Here is a 26,359-nt window from a genome sequence, read left to right as displayed (position 1 = left end):
AGTTGATGAAAAATATTTTTAACAGAAATATTTAAATTTGAACATGAAAAGAACAGAATGAGCAGCAAATGAACCAAATGCAGAAGAAGAAAAATGTTTTTATTTCTCTAAAACACATGAAGAAAAACTGCAGCAAATAAACAAAAAAGATTTAATATTCAAATCTGACGAGTTTATAAAAATAGGAGCCGACAGAAACAGAAAATGTTCAGTGAGAAAAACTGATCAACATTTCAATGAAATCTGATGAATGAGAGGAAAAAATAAGAGAAACAACATCTTGATATTCAGTGTGAAGCTTTGACTGGAAACAAACAGGAAAACATGAGGATCCTGGAATCATCCTGGAATCATCCTGGAATAATCCCAGCTTCCATCTTTAAAGGACTGGAAGAAGAAAAAGTTTCCAAGGACTCAATCAGAAAAGTTTCACCAAGAAATAGATTGTAGAGATGAACCATCTGTTCAACAGTGAGAGAGTTTCTCTGACAGGAGGAAAATATTTAGACTCAAATCAGCAAAGAAACACTGAAGAACCAGAACTGAACCCAAATCCAGGAATCAGAGGTTCAGTGAATGTGGTGTTGAAGGTGTGGAGGAGGATCAGTGAGTCAGAGGAGACTCTGTAGAAGGACAGAATGCCAGCAGGACAGTCCACATACACTGATACTCTGTTAGAGACGGAGGAGGAGGAGAGACGAGTTTCTATGTTATTGTGACAGACAGAGTAACCATCATCATCAGAGCAGCTCAGACTCCAGGAATGATCATTATATCCAAACCAACAGTCTCTACTGTCTCCTTTCCTCCTGATTCTTCTGTAACTCACTGATATATCAACATCTCCTCTCCACTCGACCTCCCAGTAACAGCGACCAGTCAGACCAGTTCTACACAGCAGCTGAGGTTCATCAAATCTGTCTGGATGATCAGGATATGACTGAAGCTCCTCCTCCCATGTCACCTTCCTGTTGTCTTCAGACAGTTTGAGTTTTCTGCTCACTGTGTTTGTGTCGATGGTGAGTTGACAGGAATCTGATGGAGAGAACAAACACAATCCAGCTGCAGTTATTGATCATTTATTGATCTTTGATGATGAATGAGTGATGTGACAGTTTGAAGATGGTTGAATGTGAGCTGCTTTGTTGTCATGAATCAGATGAAAAACACACTTACACTTCCTCAGACCTGGTGTCAAGAATCGGCCTCCAGCAGGCTCCACCCTGAAATCAATCAATCAAATTTTATTTGTATAGCACATTTCAGCAGCAAGGCATTTCAAAGTGCTTTACATAATTAAAATAAAAACAGAAATAATCAGTTTAAAAACATTAAAGACATAAAAACATGGAAGACATCAAAACCCACTCTAACCCTAATTTAGCCATAAGCAACTCTAACCAGCTGGTTTTAAGTTGAGATTTAAAGGCTCTCAGTGTTTCAGCTGTTTTACAGTTTTCTGGAAGTTTGTTCCAGATCTGTGGTGCATAGAAGCTGAATGCTGCTTCTCCTCGTTTGGTTCTGGTTCTGGATGCAGAGCAGAACCAGAACCAGAAGATCTGAGGGGTCCAGACGGTTGGTACAGCAATAACAGATCTTTAATGTATTGTGGTGCTAAACCGTTCAGTGATTTATAAACTAACATCAGTATTTTAAAGTCTATTCTCTGAGCTACAGGGAGCCAGAGGAGGGACTTTAAAACTGGTGTTATGTCTCTATCTTCCTGGTTTTAGTCAGAACAGCAGCAGCTTCTGGATCAGCTGCAGCTGTTTGATTGATTTGTTAGTCAGACCTGTGAAGACGCTGTTGCAGTAATCAATGCGGCTAAAGATAAACGCATGGATGAGTTTCTCTATATCGCGCTGAGACATCAGTCCTCTAATCCTGGAGATGTTCTTCAGGTGATAGAAGGCCGACTTTGTGACTGTCTTAATGTGGCTCTGAAGGTTCAGGTCAGAGGTCATCACTACTCCCAGGTTTCGGGCTATTAGTTTTAATAAAAACCAGCTGTGCATTGATTCTGGTTCGCTCCTCTTTAGGTCCAAAGATAATAACTTCAGTTTTGTTTCTGTTCAGCTGGAGAAAGTTTTGGCTCATCCACACATTGATCTGTTCTAAGCATCTATTCAGTGACTGGATGGGGTCAAAGGTCACCTGGTGACATCGTGATGTAGAGCTGTGTATCATCCGCATAATTGTGGTATCTGATCCTATGTCCTGTTATAACCTGAGCCAGTGGGAGCATATAAATATTGAAAAGAAGGGGTCCTAGGATTGAACCTTGGGGTACCCCACATGTGACCTTTGACCTCTCTGATGAAAAGTTTCCGATTGAAACAAAGAAATCCCTGTTCTTTATGTAAGATTCAAACCAGTTGAGCACTGGACCGGAGAGTCCGACCCAACTCTCCAGTCGATTCAGTAAAATGTCCTGATCAACACTGAGGTCCAACAGAACCAGCACTGTGGTTCTCCCACAGTCTGTATTTATATGGATGTCATTGAACACTTTGACTAGGCCGTCTCCGTGCTGTGGTGAGCACGAAAACCAGACTGGAAGGAGTCAAAGCAGTTTGTTATTGTTAGGAAGATATTTAATTGTTTAAAAACTGCTTTTTCAATAATTTTGCTGATGAATGGGAGGTCAGAGGTCAGCCTGTAATTCTGCAGGAGTGATTTGTCCAGATGGTTCTTTTTTATCAGTGGTTTGATAACTGCTGTTTTCAAGGCCTGGGGGGAAAAAACACCTGAAGAGAGCGATGAGTTACTATTTGGATCAGATCATTAGCAACAACTTTCTTAAAGAAATGTGTGGGTAGGACATCCAGACAGCAGGAACTGGAGCTTAATTGACTTATGTCTTCTAGGGTTTTATAATTTAGTAGTAGAAATTGGGTCATTTTTCCTGCATTTGTTTTGTTTGGGCCCAGCATTGGTACTGTCTTTGGAGTGGATGAGCAGATTAATCCTCTGATCTTTTGAATTTTCTCTGAAAAGAAACTAGAAAACTTGTTGCAGGCGGCAATAGATTGAAGTTCAGGTGGCAACGTCATTGGAGGGTTTGTGAGCCTGTCAACAGTAGCAAATAAAGCTCGAGCGTTGTTAATGTTTTTGTTTATGACATCTGCAAAGAAAGCCTCTCTTACATGTTTTAGTGTTGAGTGATAGTTACGTAGTCTTTCCTTGTTGATGTCACAATAAATGTGCAGTTGACCTTTACGCCATTTCCGTTCGGCCCTACGGCAGAGTTGTCTTGCAGATTGAACTACTTGTGCATTTCTCCATGGAGATTTCTTCCTACCAGTCACAAAATTCACTTTAATGGAGGTAATGTAATCAATGATATCTGAAAGTTTGCACTGAAAATCATCCACCAACTTATCTACGTCACTATAACTTAAGAGTGAGGAAGAAGAGCAGATTTGATTAAATGTTTCTGCTGTGTTTTCTGTGAAAGTACGTTTTGTGATAGTAGCTTTTTGTCCAAGTGGGTTAACGGATAAAGAACTGTCAAAGAAAACAGCAAAATGATCCGACAGGCGACATCAGTTACAGAGACATTGGAAATATTCACACCCTGACTGATAACCAGGTCCAGTGTGTGTCCCTGAGTGTGTGTTGCTTGTTTGACATGTTGTGTTAAACCAAAACTCTCTAATATATTACAGAGCTTTTTAGCCCCTCGGTCTTCAGGTTGTCAACATGAATGTTGAAATCACCGACAATTATTAATAATAATCAATACATATGAGAGATAGAAGCTCATTCAAGTCCGCAAAGAAATTTTCCACATATGTTGGAGTTTTGTATAGAGTTAGTGTCAAAGTTCGTTTGTGGCCTTTTACCTCGATTCCAAGATATTCAAAAGACATAAAATTACCCAAAGAGATTTTACTACAGTTTATGGTATTCTTAAATATTGAAGCCACGTCTCCGCCTTTTTTGTGTTTTCTATTTTCACTTAAAAAGTTGTACGTAGGAGGTGTTGATTCAATTAGTACGATTGCTTCATTACTGTCATTCAGCCATGTTTCTGTCAGAAATAAAACATCAATATTATGCTCAGTGATGAAATCATTAATTAATAGAGCTTTAGCACAGAGAGATCTGGTATTTAAAAGAGCCAATTTAAGTGACTCGGAGGCTGAAAGCTCTTCAGTCTGAGGTTCCTTTAGACAGGGGATCAGTCTGAGGTTTGAATTAAGACCACTGTTTTTTGTATTTCTGTTCTTTGTAGCTGTTCTTGTAGTGATCCGGACAGGTATTGTCCTGCTATGCAATGTTGGGGGGCCAGACACATTCTGGAGGAAGACGGGTGTAAGGATAATATCTGGACCCCGGTCTCAGACCTCAGAAATGCGGAGTGCTGGATCTTCAGGGAGGTCAGAGGCAGGTGGCTTAGATGAAGTGAGAGTCGTGCCGAGGCGAACCTGTTGATCCATCCTATCCAGCTGGGAGGAGAAAGAGTCCGTCCGTCTTTCTCTCTGACCTGAATTCTCCACCAGCATTTTCAGGCGGCTCAGGTGCAGCCCGACTCTCTTTAGTGATTCACTTCCTGAGAAACTCTGATCTTGTGAGTGAGTGTAGGAGCAGAGAGGGAGGGGGGAAGGAGAAGGTAGGGAGGAAAGATGTGGGATGGGGGAAGGAGGAGGGGAACCAGTCATTCTGTTCACAGCCGATGTTTTATCAGTTTGTATTGGAATAGTTTGTTCTTGATATGCGGAGGGCTCCATCCTAGTCAGACATCCTTGAGCCTGTTCTTCTGCAGCGATGGTCACATTGTTGTTCTTGTTGATAAAATGAAAAATGTTTGCAGTGAGCAGCCTTATTCCACGTTGGTTAAGATTGCGTCCTCCTCTTCCAAAGAGGTGAAAGCGCTGCCAGTAGATCCAGAGGTTATCGATGAAGGTCACTGAGCTGGCAGAGCAGGTTTTAATCAGCCATTTGTTTATCATAAGCAGCCTGGAATGTTTTTCATCTCCCCATTGAGGCGATGGAATTGAACCACTGAGAAATAACTTCATTTTTAATTTTCCCATAGTGTCCAGAAGAATATTAAAGTCCTTTTTCAGAATCTCTGATTTTTGCTTTGCCAGATCGTTGGCTCCAACATGCACAACTAAAGTCTCCATGTTTGGCTGATCAGTGGTTAGAGAGAGCACTTTGCGAGTCAAATCAGATCCAGTGTCACCAAGAAAAGAAACCACTCTGGTTTTCCTGGGATTGCAAACATGACTGATTCCATGTACTGCCTTGTAACATAACCACTGTTTGTTTGTTTTTCCTGGATAAAATACATTGAAAGGTAAATGTATTATATGGGTTGTATAACAGTTGTTATTTCGTTGAAAAAATATTCCGTATTTCCATTTCTAAAGCTGATTTTTGGGCAGGTCATATTGGGTTTAGGTGTGGCTGACGTTAATGTATAAAAAGGGGCGTGTGCGTCGGCGCGGGGCGGCGCAATCAGAGAGGAAGACGCTCACCGTCAGGTCCGTGCAGCGGGAGACTTGAATTGATTGAATGTTTAGAATAAGTTACAAATCGAAGGAATGAGATAAAACAGCAATCAAGGTTCGCCCAAGCGCCGCGGATCGAGCGCTTTAGGAGCTGGATTGGAGCTCGCACCCAAGAAACGCCGCCAGGTGCGAGAGGACGCCAATTGGCTAGAGGACGCCGGCGGATCGAGAAGACGCTACCGGGGAGGAAAAGAAAGACATTCCCGGTGAGATCTGGACTTTACGTTTCTTTTTGGGGGATTTTTGGGTGGTACCACTCCTTTTTCTAATTTTTTGGGGAGGGTTTTTTCGACGTGTTGGATTTTTCGTTTTGGATTGGGACTTTGGAGTAAAAGGGCGAAAGGCTGCCAGGATATGGAACTCTTTTACGGACAATATTTGCAGTAATAAGGATCGTGAGTTTTGCATTTATCTATTTGGGTTTCTTTACTGACATGAACGGAGTGAATTAAATCTATCCTAAACTTGTTTTAAGTAATTTTTGGTTACTGATTCACTCAAGATAAAGGGTATTTCCTTAGTTTGTGGTTTTTTGTAATAAATCATGGTGGCTAAAAATCAAACAAAATTTCATTCTGAGTAGTTTGACTATTTATTTTTGTTGACAATTTAACTGGTGTAACATATTTTACCTGATGCCTGAGAAGAAACCCCCTTGTGTGTGTTTGTGAGTTCCGCTTTAAATAGAAGCCGGATTTTACAGCCTCATCTCCAACAATAAGCACTCTTGGCATACCTTTCGTTTTCCTGGTGGTCACTTTGTCCTTCGGAGCTTTGTGCGGTGGATGCGTTGGTTTAGCCTCATTGTTGATGTTTGAAGGTGGATTTTCACTCAGAGGCTCGTGCTGAAGTGCAGAAAATCTGTTTTTCAGTGGGATTCCCACGGAGTCAGGATGTTTTGAGGCTCGGGCTGGTCACTTTGTCCTTGTGAGCGGGGTCGGTGTAGTCGTTTTGGTTCCAGCTGCTTGTTTGCTATTCTTTGGCGGAGCAGGTGTTGAGGTTGAAGGTGGGTTTCGGCTCAGAGCCGGCCACGCTGATTCATCCAGGTGAGGGGTTCTCCACGTTAGTCGTCTTACAGGATCTGCAGTGTGAGACTTTTGTTTTGGCTTGGCTCCCTGAGCGATCCAGGGTGAGCTGCTTGGTGCGGGGTGTACGACCTCTCCGCTGGTTTGAGGAAGAGTTGTTTCATATCCACAGGTAGCGTTGATCTCAAAGTTCACCTCCAGCCGTTGAATCTTTGTTTCTAAAAACTGTCGTCGTTGTAGAATACTGCTAATGTCCTTGGGGTCGGACGGGGGCATTTTGCCCTAGTTCAACTTGGAGGTGAAGAAAAGTGAGGTAAAAATAAAAGTGAGAAAATCTCCTGGTCTTTAGGTTTGAAGTAATCCAGTTATGATGTCGATAATGTGAATAAAACCATAAAAATTGTGACTTTAAAAATAATTCACAAGCAAAGTTATCAGTAAGGACGGGAGAGAGCAGGATAAGCTGTTCCTCCTTCAGCTGCCCATGAGTTGCCATAGCAACTGACAACAATGCCACTTCATGTTTTAGGATTTAACACCAAAAACATTCAAGAATTTTGCAAACAGAACATTTAGTTTGTTGTTGTAGTACGTTTTAGGCTTAATGTTTTATTAATAAATAACAGAGAACAATTCTACTTTTTCCTCTTCATTCACTGCAATTCTCCATTTCCTCTGGAAAACAAGGAATTTCAATTCTCTCCTGATTCCTCTCATTCATTTGATCATTTTCCAGATGTCGCCCCCTGGTGGAGAACAAACTACTACATTTATTTTATATTTTATTAAATCCTGAAAGTTGGGAGTTTTGTTGAAAATCTTTATTTCTCTCTCAGAGCTTTTAAACATCCATCTGACCAACATGGAGTTACTTTTCTTCTCATCTTTGCTCCTTGGGGCTGATTGGTCTGGAGCTCCATCAAATATTGTTTTAAAGTCCTTTCTGTCATCAGTAGATCATCATGGAAATCTAACTGAACTTCACTTTTATTCATTTAGTCAGATTCCCTATTAAACTCTATTAAATCCATCCCACTCTTTAATTTTCCTTGTGAGCCGTTCTTAGTCAGGAGAATATTCCAGAAAACTGGGTAATGATCTCTGCCTCCAGATGAGGCGTCTAAATATTTAATTATCAAACTAAATATTAATCTTCAAACTAAACATTTCCCATCAGACTGACTAAAGACGTTTCTCCTCTTCCTCCTCTATCAGACCTTCTCTGCTCCTGCAGCAGGTTCCTCCATACCTGAGAGCTTCCAGTCTCCAGTCTGGATCCTTCAGTCCAGCCGACAGCAGCTTCACTCCTGAGTCTCCTGGATGATTGTAGCTCAGGTCCAACTCTTTCAGATGGGAGGGGTTAAAGGTCAGAGCTGAGGCCAGAGAAGCACAGCCTTCCTCTGAGACCAAACAGCCTGATAAGCTGCAGACACACAATTCATCACATGATGAGAACATGGAGGTAGAGCCCAAGGTCTGAACTGGACATTTACAGGAGAGGAATAATTTTATAAACTGTAGCCTAACAATCAGTGTATGGTTTGTTTTTTGTCTTTTTTTGTTTCAAAATAAAACTGGAAAAACAAAACATCCATATGTTTTTTTTTTTGTTTGTTTTTTCGTTTTTAAAATGAAATTAGAAAAACGGTGATTGCAAAAAGAAAAAATAAAACGACCTGTTAATTTCACTTGTCATTATTTCATTTTTGACAATCGGTCTGACCCGGAAGTTCTCTCTGTCCGGCAACACAGGGGTCGTATCACACACATTATGCAGGCTGCAGGGAGACAAGCTTGTTCATTTCAGGCTATATAAACTGTAGTATTTACTGCTAGCCGGAAGTCAGTTGAACTAATTCTCCTGTGAGAAACAAATAATACCGGACATTGGTCACTTGCAGCTGGCAGAAAATACTACAGTACACAGCCTGAAATGAACAAGCATGTCTCCCTGCATAGTCCTCTCTGTCCCGCACACTTTGTTTTTCTACACTCGCCCAAAGCGGCATGTAATTAATTTGATCATGATACCTTCACACAGACAGCCTTTATCTCCAACTTTGTTTTGTATATGGAGCCAATGGCTGCTAAATGCATCTTCCCATTCAGTAAATATCTAAAGGGCTAGTCTGTCTATTTTTATTTTTTTTACCAACCTTTAATCTGCTCTGGTTTAAAAAGACGCTCAAGTTTTTACTTTCTGAATAGCATTAGCATAGCAATTATAATCCAGTATGTCATGAACAAGCATGCAGAAAAGGTTATCCAAAATTTACAATATCTAAAATAAATATACAATATATTGTATTATATACACAAAATAAAAAAACAATATATTGTATTGTACATACAAAGAATTGTATATACAATACATACAATATACTAATAGATAGTATCTATTTCAGGCAAATAACTGGAAATAGATACCTGGTAGAAAAAGATCTTTGCCAGGTAGGAAATGTTTGAAATAATGTGCCAGATTATTAAAAGCTTAACTAAATAAATGTTTGCCTACAGAAGAGGATTTGGGAAAGAAAAATGGTTATCATTCTGTCTTTAATCTCAGAATTCAGACTTTGTCCAATTAGAAATTAAAACCTTTGTCCCCTTCATGAGACTATTTATCCATCCATTTATTTTCTTCCTCTTATCCGGGTCGGGTCATGTGGGCAGCAGCTTCAGAAGGGAGGCCCAGACTTCATTCTCCCAGCCACTTCTTCCTTTTCCTCCGGGGGAATCCCAAGGCGTTCCCATGCCAGCTAAGAGACATAGTCCCTCCAGCGTGTCCTATTTATTATAACTTATTAGACACAACTGACCAGTGACGTGCGGTGAGGGGAGGCAGGTGATGGAAAAATAATATATAATAAATCATTTATAAAGATATTTTCACCCTGTGGTTTGTACTATAAAGTACCTATTTTTCATTTAATTTAACCAAATCTGATGTTATTTTTATTCAAAATCGCTGAATTTTCGCATTTTCCCATTCAAATGCTCAGAAGTGAAGCCGGTGAGGCAGCAGTGAGCTGAGTCTCACCTGGGATTGAGCAACCTCTCGCTAACTGCACCAGTTGCCACTCTATGGGTGCGTTCACACTGCAGCCTGAAGTGACCCAATTCCAATTTTTTGGCAATTCCGATTTTTTTGCCGGGGCCGTTCACACTGCCACTAAATGTATGTGTTGTTAATATGCTGCTCCGGCCGGACAACAACTTCAAATATATAAGCTAAGCTCCACCGTTAGCCTCCATGTTTACTTCCGCAAACACTGAGCACTTCTTCTTTTTATGGCGGTTGGCAGAACACTGAGAACGCTGACGCTATTGCACCCTCTACTGCGCATGTGGGACACTTTCAGGTCATTTGCCCGTTCACACAGCAGAACTTAATCCTCATATAGACCGTCATTGTTGTTGTTTTTCTTCCCACTTGCACGTAATAGTGACATTTGTTGAGAATCAGTGACGTTCAGTTTGGATGAAGGCCTGGACTTTAGGTCGCATTTGAATCGGATACGTATCGGATATGGGTCACATTTGAAAAAGAATCCGACCTGTGCTGTTCACACTGCCATGAAAAGATCGGATACAGGCTGAATTACGTAAAAAAATATCGGAATTGGGTCACTTCAGGCTGCAGTGTGAACACACCCTATGAGAGCATGCTCCTCCTGTCTGTACATCGCCAATAAAATGGTTAAAAACATTTAATGTATGAAAAGATTTTCCATAATTTAGCTTATGTACTGTGTTTTTATTGTCACCAACTGTGTGTGTAACGTGATTCGTGTGCTGAGGAGCGATCAGAAATGGCAGAGAACAGATTCGAGGTGAGGCAGGCAGTTCTCATGCATCACCGCTGGGGGCGCTCATGATCTCAGACATTGTGACTCCACAACTGCAGAGTAAGAGACGGTAACAGCGACCTAGACATACAGAAGCTGCGCTGATACAGAGAGCAAAGTACAACTCGGTTTTGAGTTGTACTTTAACGGTTTCTCCCTTTGGTGTTAAGCACAGCACAAAATTAATAATATCTTTATGTCTAAGTTTGATTGAGATAACGGAATTATTCTGCGGCGGCGCGCCTAAGCATCACATGTTAAAGAATAGTCTTTTTGCCCTCCAGCATTGTACGCATGCGCAAAATTTCCTTATGTAAACAATAACATGCCAGGGATCTAGATTTGTAAATCTGATTATAATTAAGTCGGTGCCTCACCAGCTATGAACCTCACCGCACGTCACTGCAACTGACTAAACATAATGAACAACTTTTGAGTTGTTTCTTTCCATTATTTTTTAGCATTATAAACAAGAACCACAGGGCTTAAAGAACTCCGGCCGGGGGCCGGATTTCCGGCTTTTGACCAAACGGTCCGCCTCAACCAAACTGTAGTCTCCGGGTTTAAAGAGCTCCATCTGAGGGCCAGACTTCCGGCTTTTCAAGCAAAGCGAGCATTGGACCAAACAGCCCGCCACAACTAAACTGTAGATAATAGACAAAGATGTCTGCCAATCAGAATTCTAGCTCCCGTGTTCTTGACCAATGACTGTAAAACGGTCTGTAGAAAAGAAGCGCATGCATTCGGTTCAGCGGTTAAATCAAATGCGATATGAAAGAAGATGGAGTTTGTCTGACCCGGTAAAGAAACACGTTTACTTGAGAAAGGAATTAAAAACAAGTGGCGCTGGGCAAAGGAAAGAGAACAAGCGGGAAGTTGGCAGGCATTTTTACAAAAGGGGGTCGCTGGGATTCTTTTGGGGGGCGTTTGGTCGAAGGTAAACTTTACACCTTACAATCACAACAATACCAGTTTAGACTTTGAGCAACTTGCTAAAGCTGTATTGTGTAACATTGAATCATGCCTGGCTGCAACTGTATCGATGGCAGCTCTTCTTCTTCTTCTCTTCAGTGTTTGTAGCTCCTTGTCGCAGCTTCGGTTTCCTGCTACTAGTAGCTTCACCGCATCAGTTCAGCGTTACACCGGCTTATAATGTTGCTGTGATTCACTTTGTCTGGTATTTTTGTACATATGTTTTGCCAGTTCTGTGATCATGTCAAAGCAGCAACTTATATTAAAAGGTGTTTTATGTCCGTCTGGATGCTGCCCACTTCCATGGGAGGACAACAAAAAATCGCTCTTATGAACATGTAATTGCTAAAATCACGATACCCTGACTTTGTATCACTCTGAAAAATGAACCCATTTAAATAAAAAAAATCCCTCCATGGTGATACTATGATAGAGAGCGTTCATTTTATAGCGTTAACACTGGTGCTGCAAGTGGTCCGGTATGAAACGGGGGTGATAGAACAACACACCACTTTTAAATTTCAATAATCAGAATACCAAAATTGTTTCCTTTGTTTTAAAATGTAAATGCCAGTCTGCCTTTTCCCCATCGATACGTTTCCCGACCGCCGTAAACCTTAGGGGATTAAAAAAAAACGAGCGCATATTGCGCAAAACTCTGAAACAGGAAAAGCGGGACATAAAACGGAGCGACGAACTAGATGTGAATCATGGCATAAAAACAGAGAATCCGATGCTGAACAATGAAAAATAAACACATGATGTGAAACACATGACGATAAGGCGTCGCAGCAGGTGATGAGTGAAGATTACTGATGGTCAATAAACGATAAAATAAATGTAGCAACAGGAAAGAAACTAAAGTGGACATAGCAATAAACCAAGAGAGGATAAAACTAATCAAAGGAAACTAAATGGAAATGAATGAAGAACAAAATGCAAGAATAAACTAAGAAACTAAAGTAAATACGGAGGAATAAACTGGTATGGCAAGACCTTTTGAGCAATACTTAATACAGAGCAAGAATAAACAAACACTATTTCTTGAAGGTAAAATAATATTGTTGAAGTGCCATAGGTTTAAGACCACATCTAGTACTGAGAATAAATATATCTTACAGACCATAACAGTAAAGAACTGATCACTTATTTGTTTTTAATTAGATTTGATATATTTATATATCGATCCATCCATCCATTTTCTTAACACCCTTGTCCCTTAGTGGGGTCGGGAGGTGCTGGTGCCTCTCCAGCTAACGTTCCAGGCGAGAGGTGGGGTCACCTGGACAGGTCACCAGTCTGTCGCAGGGCAACACAGAGACACACAGGACACACAACCATGCACACACACACTCACACCTAGGGACAATTTGGAGAGGCCAATTAACCTGACAGTCATGTTTTTGGACTGTGGGAGGAAACACAGGGAGAACATGCAAACTCCATGCAGACAGACTGGGGCCGGGAATCGAACCCAGAACCTTCTTGCTGCAAGGCAACAGCTCCACCAACTACGCCGCTGTGCAGCCCTTGATATATTTATTTCTTCAATATTATTTTTCATGTCAGTGTTAACGTCATGAGGTTGATGAGTCCACTTAGGGACTTTCAATTTGACTCATTAGGATTTGATTAAGCCAGCTTTGTGTAACTTATTCATTTAGTTGGTAACAGGGATTTTTGCCTGTAAGGCAACTTTACAACTTTTAAACTGTAGGGCACAGACATTTTACATTTTGTTTTGAGTTGAAATGTCCTGAAGTCTTATTTAAGTTTGAGTGTTTAGCTTGTTAATTGAATTGTTAGAAGCAATTGTTTGCACTATTCAAAGACACTGTTTATTAAACTGTGGCAATAGCAACGGTATAGTTAATTTCTATCACCACTTTAAGTTTCAAAAAAGTTTTTTTTTACTTTAAGCCCTGGAAACATTAAAATAATTATTTAATATTTAATTTGTATCAACCTGTATGTAGTCACAGCTTTAAACTCAAATCTTACAAAATAAACAAGGACAAAACATTTTCATAAAAAAATTTATTTATTACAATAACATATGCAGATATTCAGCCAATGTTCGGGGAATCATGAAAAAATATTCCTATAATTTATGTATACATAAAAGATAAGGAGACAGTGAAGAAGACGATGTCAGGAGGAGGAAGAGGATCACTGGCAGATTCTGGGAAGCTGCATCCAAACATGGAGCTGAAGCCTCTCCTCCTAAGAGCCGCCTGTATGAAACAATAAAAATGTATATTAAAAAAAAGTTCACACTGCACATAAGAAGCCAATTGAAGGGAATAATATATTTCACACACACAAATATGAATTTACAAACTACAAAAAGATCAGAGGATATTAGTAACTGGTATTGGATGATGTCAATGTTTAGAAGATACCAACATATTCAGAAATATCGAAATCTCCAGAGAGAAATATTATATTTTGACACATGTATCAAACAGTATATATGCAAACACATTAAACTCTTCATGTCACACTTTGAGACGCTACGATCAGATATCAAGCACCAGAAAACGACAAGGTGACCTGCCAAGACCTTGGTTAGCGGGGTAAACACACTCCACCTGCTCGCTGAGCCTGGAGCCGTTAGCGGAGCTACGCTGCTCCGAAAACACAGAAGTATATTTCAAACTGCACATAACTAAGTGCGTAAATGAAGCTATAAGGGCTACTTTCTACCCTAAAAACATCTTTAAACAACTTTTTGTGACAAATTAATAGTGCGCTTACCTCTGTATCGCTGCTGAAGGCGCAGTGCAAAGGTGGCCATTGGTGATGGGCATCTGAATCCAGGCTTCGAGGCTTGTACCCAGTAAAAAGGAGGCGTGTCCCATGAAGCCCCCCTTCGAGGCTTGTGTCTATTGTTGAAAACCACGTGACTGGCAACAAACGAGGCCTCGCATTACCTGGCTCACGTGACTGCTTCATTTTGCATGTCGGTTTTCAAAATAAAAGCTCAATGAGCCGTGCTGCATCATGGGTTGTCTATTTGGTCTCGCATCAGAGGAGAATATTTGCACCCATCAAAATGTAATGTTTGTTACTGCTGTTGTCAAGTAGATTATGGTGATTTTTTTTATGACTTTATATTTTTGTGATTTTATGAAGTAAATCTCTGAACTGCATTGTTGCTGAAATGTGCTACACAAATAAACTTGATTGGTTGTCTGAAATGGAGCCAGCAAGAGGAAAATCTCTGACATCTGGGAATACTTTGAGATGATCGCTCACAATAAAATTCTTCTTAGATAACAATAATTAACCCTCCACCTCCCATTTTCTCACCTTCTGGAAAGTTTCACTATTATTTGTAGTTTGATCAGCAAAACTATATCACAGCAGAAACAGATTTAATTGTCTTGCAGAACTAAAATTCAACATGTAGCCAAATATAAGGGATCAGAGCCAATTAGAAATCCAAGAAAAAGTGAACGCCCCAAAAGGCACTGCACTCCTAAGACACTAAAACATCAAATGTCTTTATTGTCAAATCAGTCTGACATAAAAGAAAACCCAACACAACCACTGACGTTCAACATATACCAGGACTAGATTGTTAAGCCCGAGTTGCCCACGGGTGGGCACAGCTGCCACGTGACCTCAGCTCGCTCTGTAAACAAAGGCTCCGCGTGCCTTTAAATTTTTTTTTTATCCGCTAAAAGAGGCTTTAATCTTTCAAAAACTATTCTGCATAAAGGTTTTGCCCAAAATGTTAAGATTTTAGAGCTATTTAAAAACAGCTGATGAGATTTAAAGGTCCTCGGGCGATGACGCAACTACCTGGAAAACACCCGATCAGCTGATCATCACGGCCATTTTATGGCTTCACGTGAGAGTGGAAAGACTCTCAGAGTATGGCACAAGATGTCGGCTACGCAAAATCATGACTTATTTTCCGGAACCCCATCTAAATGAATGCGTAATTCGTGCGCTCTCCATGCGTAAGTAGGTGTGGTATACGGGAGTCTGAGCACGTGGAGTTATCTCGGTTCCGTGAGTTCAGTTTTGATTTATTTATGATAAATCGATCATAGCAGCAGAAACTGGACGATTTAGAGGCTTTTGAAGGCTTTTGAATAACAACGGTTTTTCGATTTGCTATGAGTGGAGCTAAATCTTGGAAAAATTCTCTCAATGGCGCGGAGGAAAATGTCCGATGTGGAGGCGCTGGAAGAACTATTTCGGAGCGATTTTGAGCTGGAAGATTCTTCTGATAGCTGGTGGGATTTGGACGAGGAGGAAGAGGAAGAGCCGGACACAGCAGACAGACTTGATCTCGGTGATGTGTAAGTTTTCCGCCGCAATTTCACACAAAATATTTGATGTTTTGGTTCTATTTATTTATTTATTTCAGTGATTATATGCTTGTAATAACGGCAGGAAGTAAAACCACGTGGTTATTTGTTTATTTATGTTTTACTAAAATATGTTTTATTTTACTAGTAAGGATTTCATGTTTACTTTGGTTCATTACTTTGTAATAAACCTCTAATTCTTCAAATACTTTATTTTTATTTATAGTCAAGTGGAAGCCGAACCATCAAGCTCAGGTGACGCTGAACCTCCCCCCACCTCCCCCACCTCTCATGATTCTTCACCTTCTTTGAGGTAAGATGTCCATTTTTTTGGTGGTGATGGTGGTGGTGGATTTTCAAAATTGTTTATTTGCTCTTTTAAATTATTCAAAAAGTATTTTTGACTGTTTTATCTTGTTTCAATAAAAGTTTTCTATTTGGAGTCAAAGAAAGAGCTTTCACATCATCATTATTATACATATTACACTGTGCATAATGGTACATTTTGCATATAAATGGGGTAAATGTCATGACCAATGGTTATATTATATGTAGAAAGTGTCATTAGATGGTAATAAGCTATTTAATTTTAACAAACCCCCAGTATTGATGTAAAAAACACATTTGGCACAGTTTGGTGACATTTTGGATAAATGTGCCAAAATGGCCTCTCCGCCTAAGAAATTTCTCACTAATACCATTCTAAAATAAATATGATTCATCTGATTGAGTCCAAATTTGGTATACTTTTACACAACATTTAGATTTAAAAGTCTGTACTACTTTTTTGTGCTACAAATACTATTTTGGTAGTGTTTTCAATGTTTATTTCAAAGAAAATTTTGGCGAGGTTAAAAAAAAGCAAAATATTTTGTATTTTGTCCCTAATATTTCAGGCAGGGTCAAAGCTACAATGGTGCTGACACCAGAAAACCATTCTATGACATCTTACCTTTACAGAGGTACCAAAAGTTTCTTATTAGATCTAATAGCTGTGAGGCTATAAGTGATTTACTTTTGTGTGTTTTTGTCAGGCGGAAATGTATTTATACCCCCTTAGGGGATAAGAGGTTAACTACAAATCATTTTAATAATTAAAACATATGACTATTAAATATGGTTTCATTGATTCTCTTGTTACTAAATATGAGTTTGATGAAAATTTTGTGACAATATTGCATTTAGTAGTTTTGGAAAATATGATCCTACTGAGTGACAAGACTGTTATAATTTCACCAGCAGATGTCACTAATGAAGCATCGAGTAATGAACCTTTTTGCAAAGCAAAGGGCTGGAAAGTTTCATTGCTTCATGAAGCTTCATTTGCCCATCACTAGTGGCCATCTTGCTGGTCCAGAGACGAGATGGGTATGGTTGCAGTGGAAAGCCACTCATCGGTGCTCTGGCCTTCCAAAATAAAAATCTAAACTAAAAACTCAGGCTAACCATTTTGCTCAGTGACCAGATGTCCAATTTTATTTGTTTCTCATTATTTCAACTGACTTCCAGCTGGCAGAAAATACTACAGTTTATATATCCTGAAACAAACAAGCTTGTCTCCCTGCGGCCTGCATGTGTGTGATACGACCCCTGTGTAAGCCGGACAGAGAGAACTTCCGGGTTGGACCGCATGTCAATAATTAAATAATGACAAGTGAAATTAACAGGTCGTTTTATTTGTTCTTCTTGCAATTGCCATTTTTCTAATTTTGTTTTAAAAAAGAAAAAAACAAAAAAAAAACTCATGCTTGTTTTGATTTTCCAATTTTATTTTGAAACTAAAAAACCAGAAAACGAACCATACACAGATTCTCAAACTGTCAATCAGATGAAATAGTAAAAACAATCTCATGTAGTTCTCTGTGTAATAAAAATCAACATTTGTCACATGTAGAACGGATCAGAATAGAAACATCCTTCATTGATCCACAGCAGGGAGTTCAGGTTTACCAGGAACAAGTTTCAATGGAAGAATCAGATGTTCAAGAAAAGGTAAAAATAAATATTAATAGGAGACTGCAGAGTAGTGACACATTTACAACAGAGGAATAATAATAATGCTATATATTTAATAAAAACAGCCTGATCAGTTTCAAAGAAATGTGCAGCTGAGTAGGGAATTTATAATCATCTATAAAATGTGTATATTTGTATGTAGAAACAGCAATAGATTATTTAAAAGAAATGTAAAAAGACACCATGTAACAGCCAGAATGTATATAATTAATGAGTTTGTTGAGAGGTAGGATGCACTGATTTATCGGTGCCGATTTCCTTAACTTTAGATGATCGGTAGTCGGCCGATTTTTACATGTGAAGCTGATCTTTTCCACCAATGTTATCAACTTTGGCAAAAGTCTAATAATCAACAACTGTGCTTTTCTTTTCTCCTGTGAGAAAAGTTTAACAGACAAACCGGTCGACCAGCTCATGTCTGCACATTTACAGTTAACAACAGTCACCCCATTGCTGCCAATTCAGTAACTTTCTTAATGTATTGAGCAAAATTTCAGACAAAAACATGGTATCAGCCAAAATCGGAATCAGTAAGTTAGGCTTTTTAAAAGATCGGTAATCTGAGATCAGCCAGAAAACTGCAATCAGTGCAGCCCTATTGGGAGCAGTTCTTGTTAGAAAGTCTAACAACTTCTGGGAGGAAGGATCTGCAAATATGCTCATTTGTGGGCTGAGGATGCAGCAATCTGGCAAGTATCCAGAGTTACACTATCAATGAAGTCTGACCACTGCCTTTCTAAACACCTCTGTTCTTGGTTCTGTCAGCAAGGAGGGAATGAAAATTAGCCATTATTATTTGTTGAGATTTAGCAGGTTAACCATGTCACAGTCAGACATCGATTGTTATAGCAAGATAATTATATCATCTTTAAAAGCATGTAATCTGGTTTCACCAGGATTGGTCACATTTTACCTGAGAGTCTCCAGGTTGCAGTTTGGACTCTTCAGTCCAGCAGAGAGAAGCTTCACTCCTGAATCCTGCAGGTTGTTGTTACTCAGGTCCAGTTCTCTGAGACTGGAGGACTGGGAGCTGAGAACTGAGGACAGAGCTTCACAGCTTCTCTCTGAGAGGTTACAGCCACTCAGTCTGAGGAGACAGGGAGGAAAATCTGTTATTAAACAATTCATCAGAATTTATGTTCTTTCAAATCAACAATGTTTTTATTGGACAGAGAATGAACCATTATATTTTACACAACCTTTGTATTTGTTGTGAACTGGTTCATTCTATAGTTTGGCCTCCAGCCTTAAATGACAGAACTACAGGCAACAAGGATGTTGGAAAGAGAATTATAAAATTACACAATTAACTACAATAATCCAGTTTAAATATTAACATAAAGTGGAGGGGTTTTGCTGCTTGAATATGTAACATTATGTTCAGCTGCTGAAGGAAGTCTGTTTTTCTTTTTTGTGCATCCCCCCGTGGGACACTTTGAAGAGAAAAAGCAACAATATATAAACTGAAACATGAATATTTACCTCATAATTAGCTGATTTCTTCCTATCAAAAATAACTGCAGCAACAATGTGTGTCCTTACAGAGCTTTGTTGGAGGCTTTAACCACTGGCAGCAGCCTCAGAAGAGCCTCCTCTGAAGCAGAGTATTTCTTCAGGTCAAACACATCCAGATCTTTTCCTGATGACACCAAGATGAAGACCAGAGCTGACCACTGAGCAGGAGACAGTTTATCTGTGGAGAGACTTTCTGAACTCAGAGACTGTTGGATCTCCTCCACTAGAGAACGATCATTCAGTTCATTCAGACAGTGGAACAGATTGATGCTTTTCTCTGCAGACACATTCTCACTGATCTTCTTCTTGAGGTACTGAACTGTTTCCTGATTGATCTGTGATCTACTTCCTGTCTGTGTCAGCAGACCTTGTAGGAGTCTCTGATTGGTCTGCAGTGCAAGTCCCAGGAGGAAACGGAGGAACAAGTCCAGGTGTCCATTTGGACTCTGTAAGGCCTGGTCAACAGCTCTCTGATGGAGAGACTTTAGTTTAGGTTTAAATAATGAAGACTTTTTAGATGTTTGTGTTTCTTCCATCAGGTTGACCCCATAGTTGATGAAGGTCAGATGAACATGAAGAGCAGCCAGAAACTCATGAACACTCAGATGGACAAAGCAGAACACCTTGTTCTGGTCCTGGTACAGCCCTCTCTCCTCTCTAAAGATCTGTGTGAACACTCCTGAGTACACTGAGGCTGCTCTGATATCGATGCCACACTCTGTCAGGTCTGATTCATAGAAGATCAGGTTTCCTTTCTGCAGCTGATCAAAAGCCAGTTTTCCCAGAGACTTGATCATGTTCCTGCTCTCTGAACTCCAGTGTGGATCTGTTTCAGCTCCTCCATCATACTTGACCTTCTTCACTTTGGTCTGAACCACCAGGAAGTGGATGTACATCTCTGTCAGGGTTCTGGGCAGCTCTCCTCCCTCTCTGTTCTCCAACACTTTCTCCAGAACTGTAGCAGTGATCCAGCAGAAGACTGGGATGTGGCACATGATGTGGAGGCTTCGTGAAGTCTTTATGTGGGAGATGATCCTGCCGGCCTGCTTCTCATCTCTGAATCTTTTCCTGAAGTACTCCTCCTTCTGTGGGTCAGTGAACCCTCTGACCTCTGTCACCACATCAACACACTCAGGATGGATCTGATTGGCTGCTGCAGGTCGTGTGGTTATCCAGAGGAGAGCAGAAGGAAGCAGTTTCCCCCTGATGAGGTTTGTCACCAGAACATCCACTGAGCTGGACTCTGTAGCATCAGTCAGGATCTCATTGTTGTGGAAGTCCAGTGAAAGTCTACTCTCATCCAGGCTATCAAAGATGAACATAACCTGGAAGTGTTCAAAGCTGCAGATTTCTTTGGTTTCAGTAAAGAAGTGATGAACAAGTTCCACCAAGCTGAACCTGTTCTCTCTCAGCACATTCAGCTCTCTGAAGGTGAATGGAAATATGAAGTGGATGTTCTGGTAGGCTTTGTCTTCAGCCCAGTCCAGAGTGAACTTCTGTGTTAAGACTGTTTTCCCAATGCCAGCCACTCCCTTTGTCATCACTGTTCTGATTGGTTGATCTCTTCCAGGTGGGACTTCAAAGATGTCTTCTTGTCTGATTGTTGTTTCTGGTCTGTGTGGTTTCCTGGATGCTGTTTCAATCTGTCTGACCTCATGTTCATCATTGACCTCTCCAGTCCCTCCCTCTGTGATGTAGAGCTCTGTGTAGATCTGGTTCAGAAGGGTTGGACTTCCTGCTTTAGCAATCCCCTCAAACACAGACTGGAACTTATTCTTCAGTGCAGACTTCAGTTTTATCATCACTGTAAGGGAAAAAGAACAGACATGTGGTCTTGTGAGTTTATTCGCAGTTTATCAACTGTGAAATAGAAACATGACCTATTATGTTTCTAAATAACACGTTTGAATAAAGTTATCACACTAATAGATTCAGTTAAGACTTTGACCAACAAATTTTACTATTCGTTTTTAAATAGATACATTTAAACTCCACAGATAAGGAATATTAGAACCATCTGAACCCTGTGATGAAGATGTGTTAAATGTCCAGCAGTGTTGTGTTCAAGACCACCTAAACCGAGACCAAGACAAGACCAAGACCAGAGTGTATCGAGACCGAGACAAGACCAAGACTTTTAGGGTCCGAGACCAAGTCAAGACCAAGACCAAGTCAAGACCAAGACCAGTGCCCCGCACTACATGACACAATAAAATGTAAAATATCATCAAAATTACTTCTCAAATTGATCTGAAAGATCCATATTCCCATAAAAACACATAGATATTAAATACTTAATAAATTTAATCAATATTAAATTTAACCAACTCTTTGTTCTGCTTTGCTTCCATCTCTGTGCAATACAGTTTTGTCTGCGGTGGTTTTGTGCCATCCCTAAAAAGATAACGCCCTGGGTGTTTATCCATGTTGCTCATGTCAGAAACCACCACTGTCTGCACCATTAAACATAGCAATTGAGGCAATGCCCTAATGCTCAACTATGAACACTGACCAAGGAGCAACAAGCAAGAAGTAGATACTTGTATGGCAGTAGTTCCCAAACTTTTTGTCCTGTGCCCCTCCAGTGGTTTCCAAACACCCCCCCAACCCCTCACCCCTACAAATAGCTGTGTGGTTGAACAATGTGTTTTTGAGGGGGGGGGGTCGTCATATTTGGTTTCATCAAAATAAACGGTTTCTCCCGCAAGGCTTTGGGATTCTTTTTTTCCATCTCTCTTGAACCCTTGATCTCCTTACTCCTTAATAATGCTGGCTAAATTGATCAAGAACCTATTAATGTTTTTAAACAAAGATACAAGAAAAATGCTGTTTTTTATGTTTTCATAGAATATTTGCGTTAATTTCCACCACAGAGTAGAACTGAAAGTACAAATGTTTTTAGAACAATGTTTCTTTATTTTTAGGTTGGAAATTTTGTGCTTCTTTCACGTCATTTCCCTTACATCACTGGTTCCCAAACTTTTTCTCCGGGACCCCTCCGCCCCACTGTATCAAATTGACAGAGAAATAACAGGGACTTGGCTGTTCTAAGTTAAAAACCCAGCGCATACAGGGTTCATGTTTCTTTTTTTGTTTTTCTTTTTCATCCAGACGGCTTCCCGTGTCCCCCCTGCAATGGCACGGTGCCCCTTCTAGGGGGCGCGCCCCACATTTTGGGAACCTCTGATGTATGCTATTCTGACAGCGTATGGTAATCTGATAGGCTCTCAGTGACACTCCAGTCCTATCCAATAAGTAAAGACCCATGCAGAAGAATCGTACTGCTCCTGAATGTCGCATCACTACATTGCAGACTTTTGGACACAGCGTTGTCTCATATGTGTGACAAGTCAGTCAACTCTCTCCCTACAATAATTCAGAGCAATCAGTGACTTTTTTCATCACAATGCTTATGTGTCTCTATACAGCTAGCTTTGCTAACATCACGTCAACTGAGCTTACCTTTCTTTAAGAAACTTTTCTAAGTGATGAAAAAAGTTAGACGTAGTCCCCACTGTCTGTGAAAGCGAAGCGCTGCTGAGTTAGCTGTGGCCATCGGATTTCTTATGATTTATGCAGCGCTATTCTATTACTGACTATCAGATCTTCTGCTGCTGAGAGAAAACCACTGCGCATGTCTTGGAGCACCGCGTGCGAGTGAAAGGTGGGGGGGAGGGGAGAAACATCAACACGTAATTGGCAAGTCACCTTATTGGTTGGATTTTTATCGGTGTGTTTTGCATCCACTGAAAACAAAGATGTTAACAAATAAACTGGACAGTATGCTGTACGTTTAGTGATATTTTCACAGCTGCGGTCTCGACCGGTCTTGAAATAAAATGCCGAGTCCTCAGCGCCCGAGACCGAGACAAGACCGAAACCAAATGCGGTCGAGTCCGAGACGAGACCATCAAAAAATGGTATCGAGACCAAGACCGATCTCGAGTGCTACAACACTGATGTCCAGTTATCTGATTTATTAGAAAAATTCTTAGAAGCATTTTCAGTTTCATGGCAGAAAGCAGTTCTTTTCCCATTTACCTGAATGCTCTCTCTGAGGCTGATATCAGAACCTGGTCACTCTACTCAGTTAGCAGTGCTTACAGAATCACTAAGACAGACCAGACTCTTCATGTCTCGCTTCATGATGGTGAAATGTCCTACTGAGTTCCATCAGAACCGGGCCATTCCTGTCTTTAAGAAACACTTTGACATGCAGCTCTTCAGAGAAGCATCTCCTTCCCTGAACTTACCTACCTCTTCTACTGTCCTCTATTTCTACACCATAGTTTCTAACTGCAATCCCATACTGGTTTACTTGTTCATGAATGGTACAAAATGTCCTTCTGATCCTTTAAAGATAAAATATCATTTAACTCATCATTACAGAAATGTGTGGCCTTACCTCTCTGGGTGATTATGGCAGAAGATAAACTCAAGTCACAGAAAAGTGTTCGATCTGCATCAGCTAGATGGTCCAACATCTTCTCCCAGGCTTCATCTCCTTTTTCCCTCACACAGTCAATGAAGTTTCTTGCTCTATCTGCTATGGTTTGATTCTCCACAAGCATTTTATGTTTCTCTGAATAACTGAACACACCGTCTGCTTGGAGCACATCTATGAGCTGGTTAAGGGTTTGTGATGAAATCAGCTCTGCAAAATTAGCTCTGATCCTGAGAAGTTCACAGTCTGTAGAAAGAAGAGTGTCTTTACAGTGAATGTTAAAAAATCATTCTCTATCAGTTCAGCCCCATTGTAAAATATTAAGTATTATCTCTGACACAGAGCAGTTAGCAGTTCAGTTTCCATGTTATTTTGTTTTAAAACAGGGAGCAGACATTCAGCTCTTCTGTTTGCTTTAACTCACAGTGAAAGAAACAGCAGAAGAAACAGATTATTATACAATTTTAATGTCATAATTAGTAACTACTAGTCAGCATTGACTGAAATTTAAAAAAGAGAAAATATTAGGTCTATATTTGTAATTTCTGAGAGTAAAACCTAAAGCCTTTAGTAGCATACACCTCCTTTGCTATTTTGCTTATTCATAAGTTGAAGAAGCCTTTGAACAAACATGAATGGAAATTAACTTTCAGTTTAGGAGAAAATTCTCAAGCCACTTAATTGTTTGGACGTTCAAGTATTAATATTTCATGAGCTTACAACAGAAAACAGTAGAAAAAGATGAACTCACCATTTTCAGCAGACAGAAGGGGGTTCAATGGTGGTTCTATGGTTTGCAGATGGTTGATGGTCTCCTTTCGGAATTCTTCTCCTTTTTCCATTATAATTTCTACAATGCATGAGGCTCTGTTTACAGTGGTGTGGTTCTCAAGCACTGCTGTTCTCTCAGACTCCATCAGCAGTTTCTTCTTTACAAGGACATCCAAGAGTTGGTTCAGGTTGTCTTGGTTGTTTTTTGAAACTTTGACAAAGTCATTGAACATCTTAATGAGCTTCTCCTCTGCAGAAAGAATGACAAGACAAACATCAAACTATGCAGGGAAGGAAATGTGCAAACATGAACAAGACTAGCCTGAATAATTGGATTGTTATGATATTAAACAAATAATTGTTTGTAGAATATGGATTCATGCAGTTTTCACCAAATATTGCAACATACACTAAACGGCTATAAAGGTTTTCTGTTGTATTTGTTCAGGAAGTGGTTCTGGTTCTGGGTCTGGTTCTGGTCTGCATTCAGAACCAGAACATGGAGAAGCAGCATTCAGCTTCTATGCACCACAAATCTGCAATAAACTTCCAGAAAACTAGAAAACAGCTGAAACACTCAGATCCTTTAAATCAAGGCTAAATATCCACCTGGTTAGAGTTTATTTTGATTAGTATCTGAAACATCATTAATTGTAATTTATATTCCAACTTTTTATCACATTTAGTTTGACACTGAAATGTTTTTAATGTTTTTATCACAGAAAATACTTTGAATTGTTACAGAAATGTGCTACATAAATAAACTTGCCATATGTTGACTGCTCTCTAAACATGACTCCAGTTTTCTTGAACATATTTGGATTATTATTGTAATTAAGACGTTTCAAGCAGCATATTCAACACTCACCTGCTGGAGAAACTGGAGAGTTTTGTTCTTCCTGCTGAAAAACTGGAGACTCAACATTTCCTACTGGAAGTCAATAGATGTTCAGTTAATAAACAATAAATCACTGGATAAAATGTTCTATAGTTTGCTTAGTAGACAGACCTCGGATCCGTTCTATCTTGATCAAAATCTTCTCGGTGACGTCTCTGGTGTTGCTGCTGTACATTTGCACCATCAGATCTACTGTGTCACATCGGTCTGCATTCTCCAGTCGACACTTTTTGATTGGTTTAAAACCATCCAGAGACTCATCAACGTTCTGGAGGAACCAGTGGAAGTATTTCAGCTCCTGGCTGCCCAGATCCTCCAACTTTCCCAGAAGCCACTCCTATAAAGAGGAAAATAAGCAGGGGTGAAAGTAGTTTAAAATTCTTGGAATTTATATGTATACATATATATATATATATATATATATATATATATATATATATATATATATATATATACACACACACACACGCGCACACCCCCCCCCCCACACACACACGCACTTTTGTCATAGCACCTCCAAGAATTTTAAACTACTTTCACCCCTGCTTATTCCTCTGTATATATATGTATACACACACAGTTGGGATATTTTTCCTCCAACAGGTTCCAGAGGAATCACCTCAAACCAGATGTTGGACTGGATTTTATTTCACTGTCTTTTGTGAATGTTAGAGCCTCATTTTCAACAGTGGATCTATAAAGGTTGAAAAAGGTTATTATTTTGGAGAAAGTCTCATCAACATCAATATTTCCACTAAATAAGAAGCAAAAAAAAAGTTTGATAAAGGAAAACTCTCTCACACTCTGAGCTCAAAGCAAGATGTCAGAGAGCATTAAACTTTTTTTTTAAATTAGACAATTTAATTTCATATAATTATGGCAGTAGAAACCATTTGTTTGTTAAATACTTAAAATATATTTACCGTGTTTGATGTTTGTTGGAAATGATGTATACTCACAAAGAACGAGATAATTAGTCCAAGTTTGTCGTTTATTGAAAGTTCAGAAACTACAGCAGCTGTGATGCGT

General features: G+C 39.8%; 1 protein-coding gene and 1 long non-coding RNA gene across 2 annotated transcripts; one reads left to right on the top strand and one right to left on the bottom strand.

The window, feature by feature from the left end:
* Window positions 1–78: 78 nt before the first annotated feature.
* On the bottom strand, window positions 79–25,839 carry LOC103460963 (NLR family CARD domain-containing protein 3-like). The gene is made up of 8 exons (XM_081613913.1): window positions 25,831–25,839; window positions 25,442–25,667; window positions 24,413–24,682; window positions 19,245–21,021; window positions 18,616–18,789; window positions 7,794–7,967; window positions 1,177–1,223; window positions 79–1,035 (listed from the first exon to the last, which is right to left on the bottom strand). The coding sequence occupies exons 1-8, from the start codon at window positions 25,837–25,839 to the stop codon at window positions 515–517; spliced, it is 3,198 nt and encodes a 1,065-aa protein (XP_081470039.1). The 3' UTR covers window positions 79–514.
* Window positions 15,269–16,718, top strand: LOC145554133 (uncharacterized). Its single transcript, XR_014090174.1, has 3 exons — window positions 15,269–15,677; window positions 15,913–15,999; window positions 16,583–16,718. It is a non-coding gene; the product is annotated as an uncharacterized LOC145554133 (long non-coding RNA).
* Window positions 25,840–26,359: the final 520 nt, after the last annotated feature.

The sequence above is a fragment of the Poecilia reticulata genome, chromosome 12, assembly GCF_904066995.2.
Source record: "Poecilia reticulata chromosome 12, P_reticulata-male-v2, whole genome shotgun sequence".
Classification (NCBI taxonomy): Eukaryota; Metazoa; Chordata; class Actinopteri; order Cyprinodontiformes; family Poeciliidae; genus Poecilia; species Poecilia reticulata.
The sequence above is the reverse complement of the archived record's forward strand: the minus strand, read 5'-3'. Positions and strand labels throughout refer to the sequence as shown.

What these genes read in the sequence shown, in the direction of transcription:
- LOC103460963 (XM_081613913.1), bottom strand. An exon ending in AAAGCCTCCAACAAAGCTCT is followed by an intron (nt 18,790 to 19,244) that starts GTAAGGACACAC and finishes CTGTCTCCTCAG; the next exon opens with ACTGAGTGGCTGTAACCTCT. An exon ending in TGGAGACTGGAAGCTCTCAG is followed by an intron (nt 1,224 to 7,793) that starts GTATGGAGGAAC and finishes GATTGATTTCAG; the next exon opens with GGTGGAGCCTGCTGGAGGCC.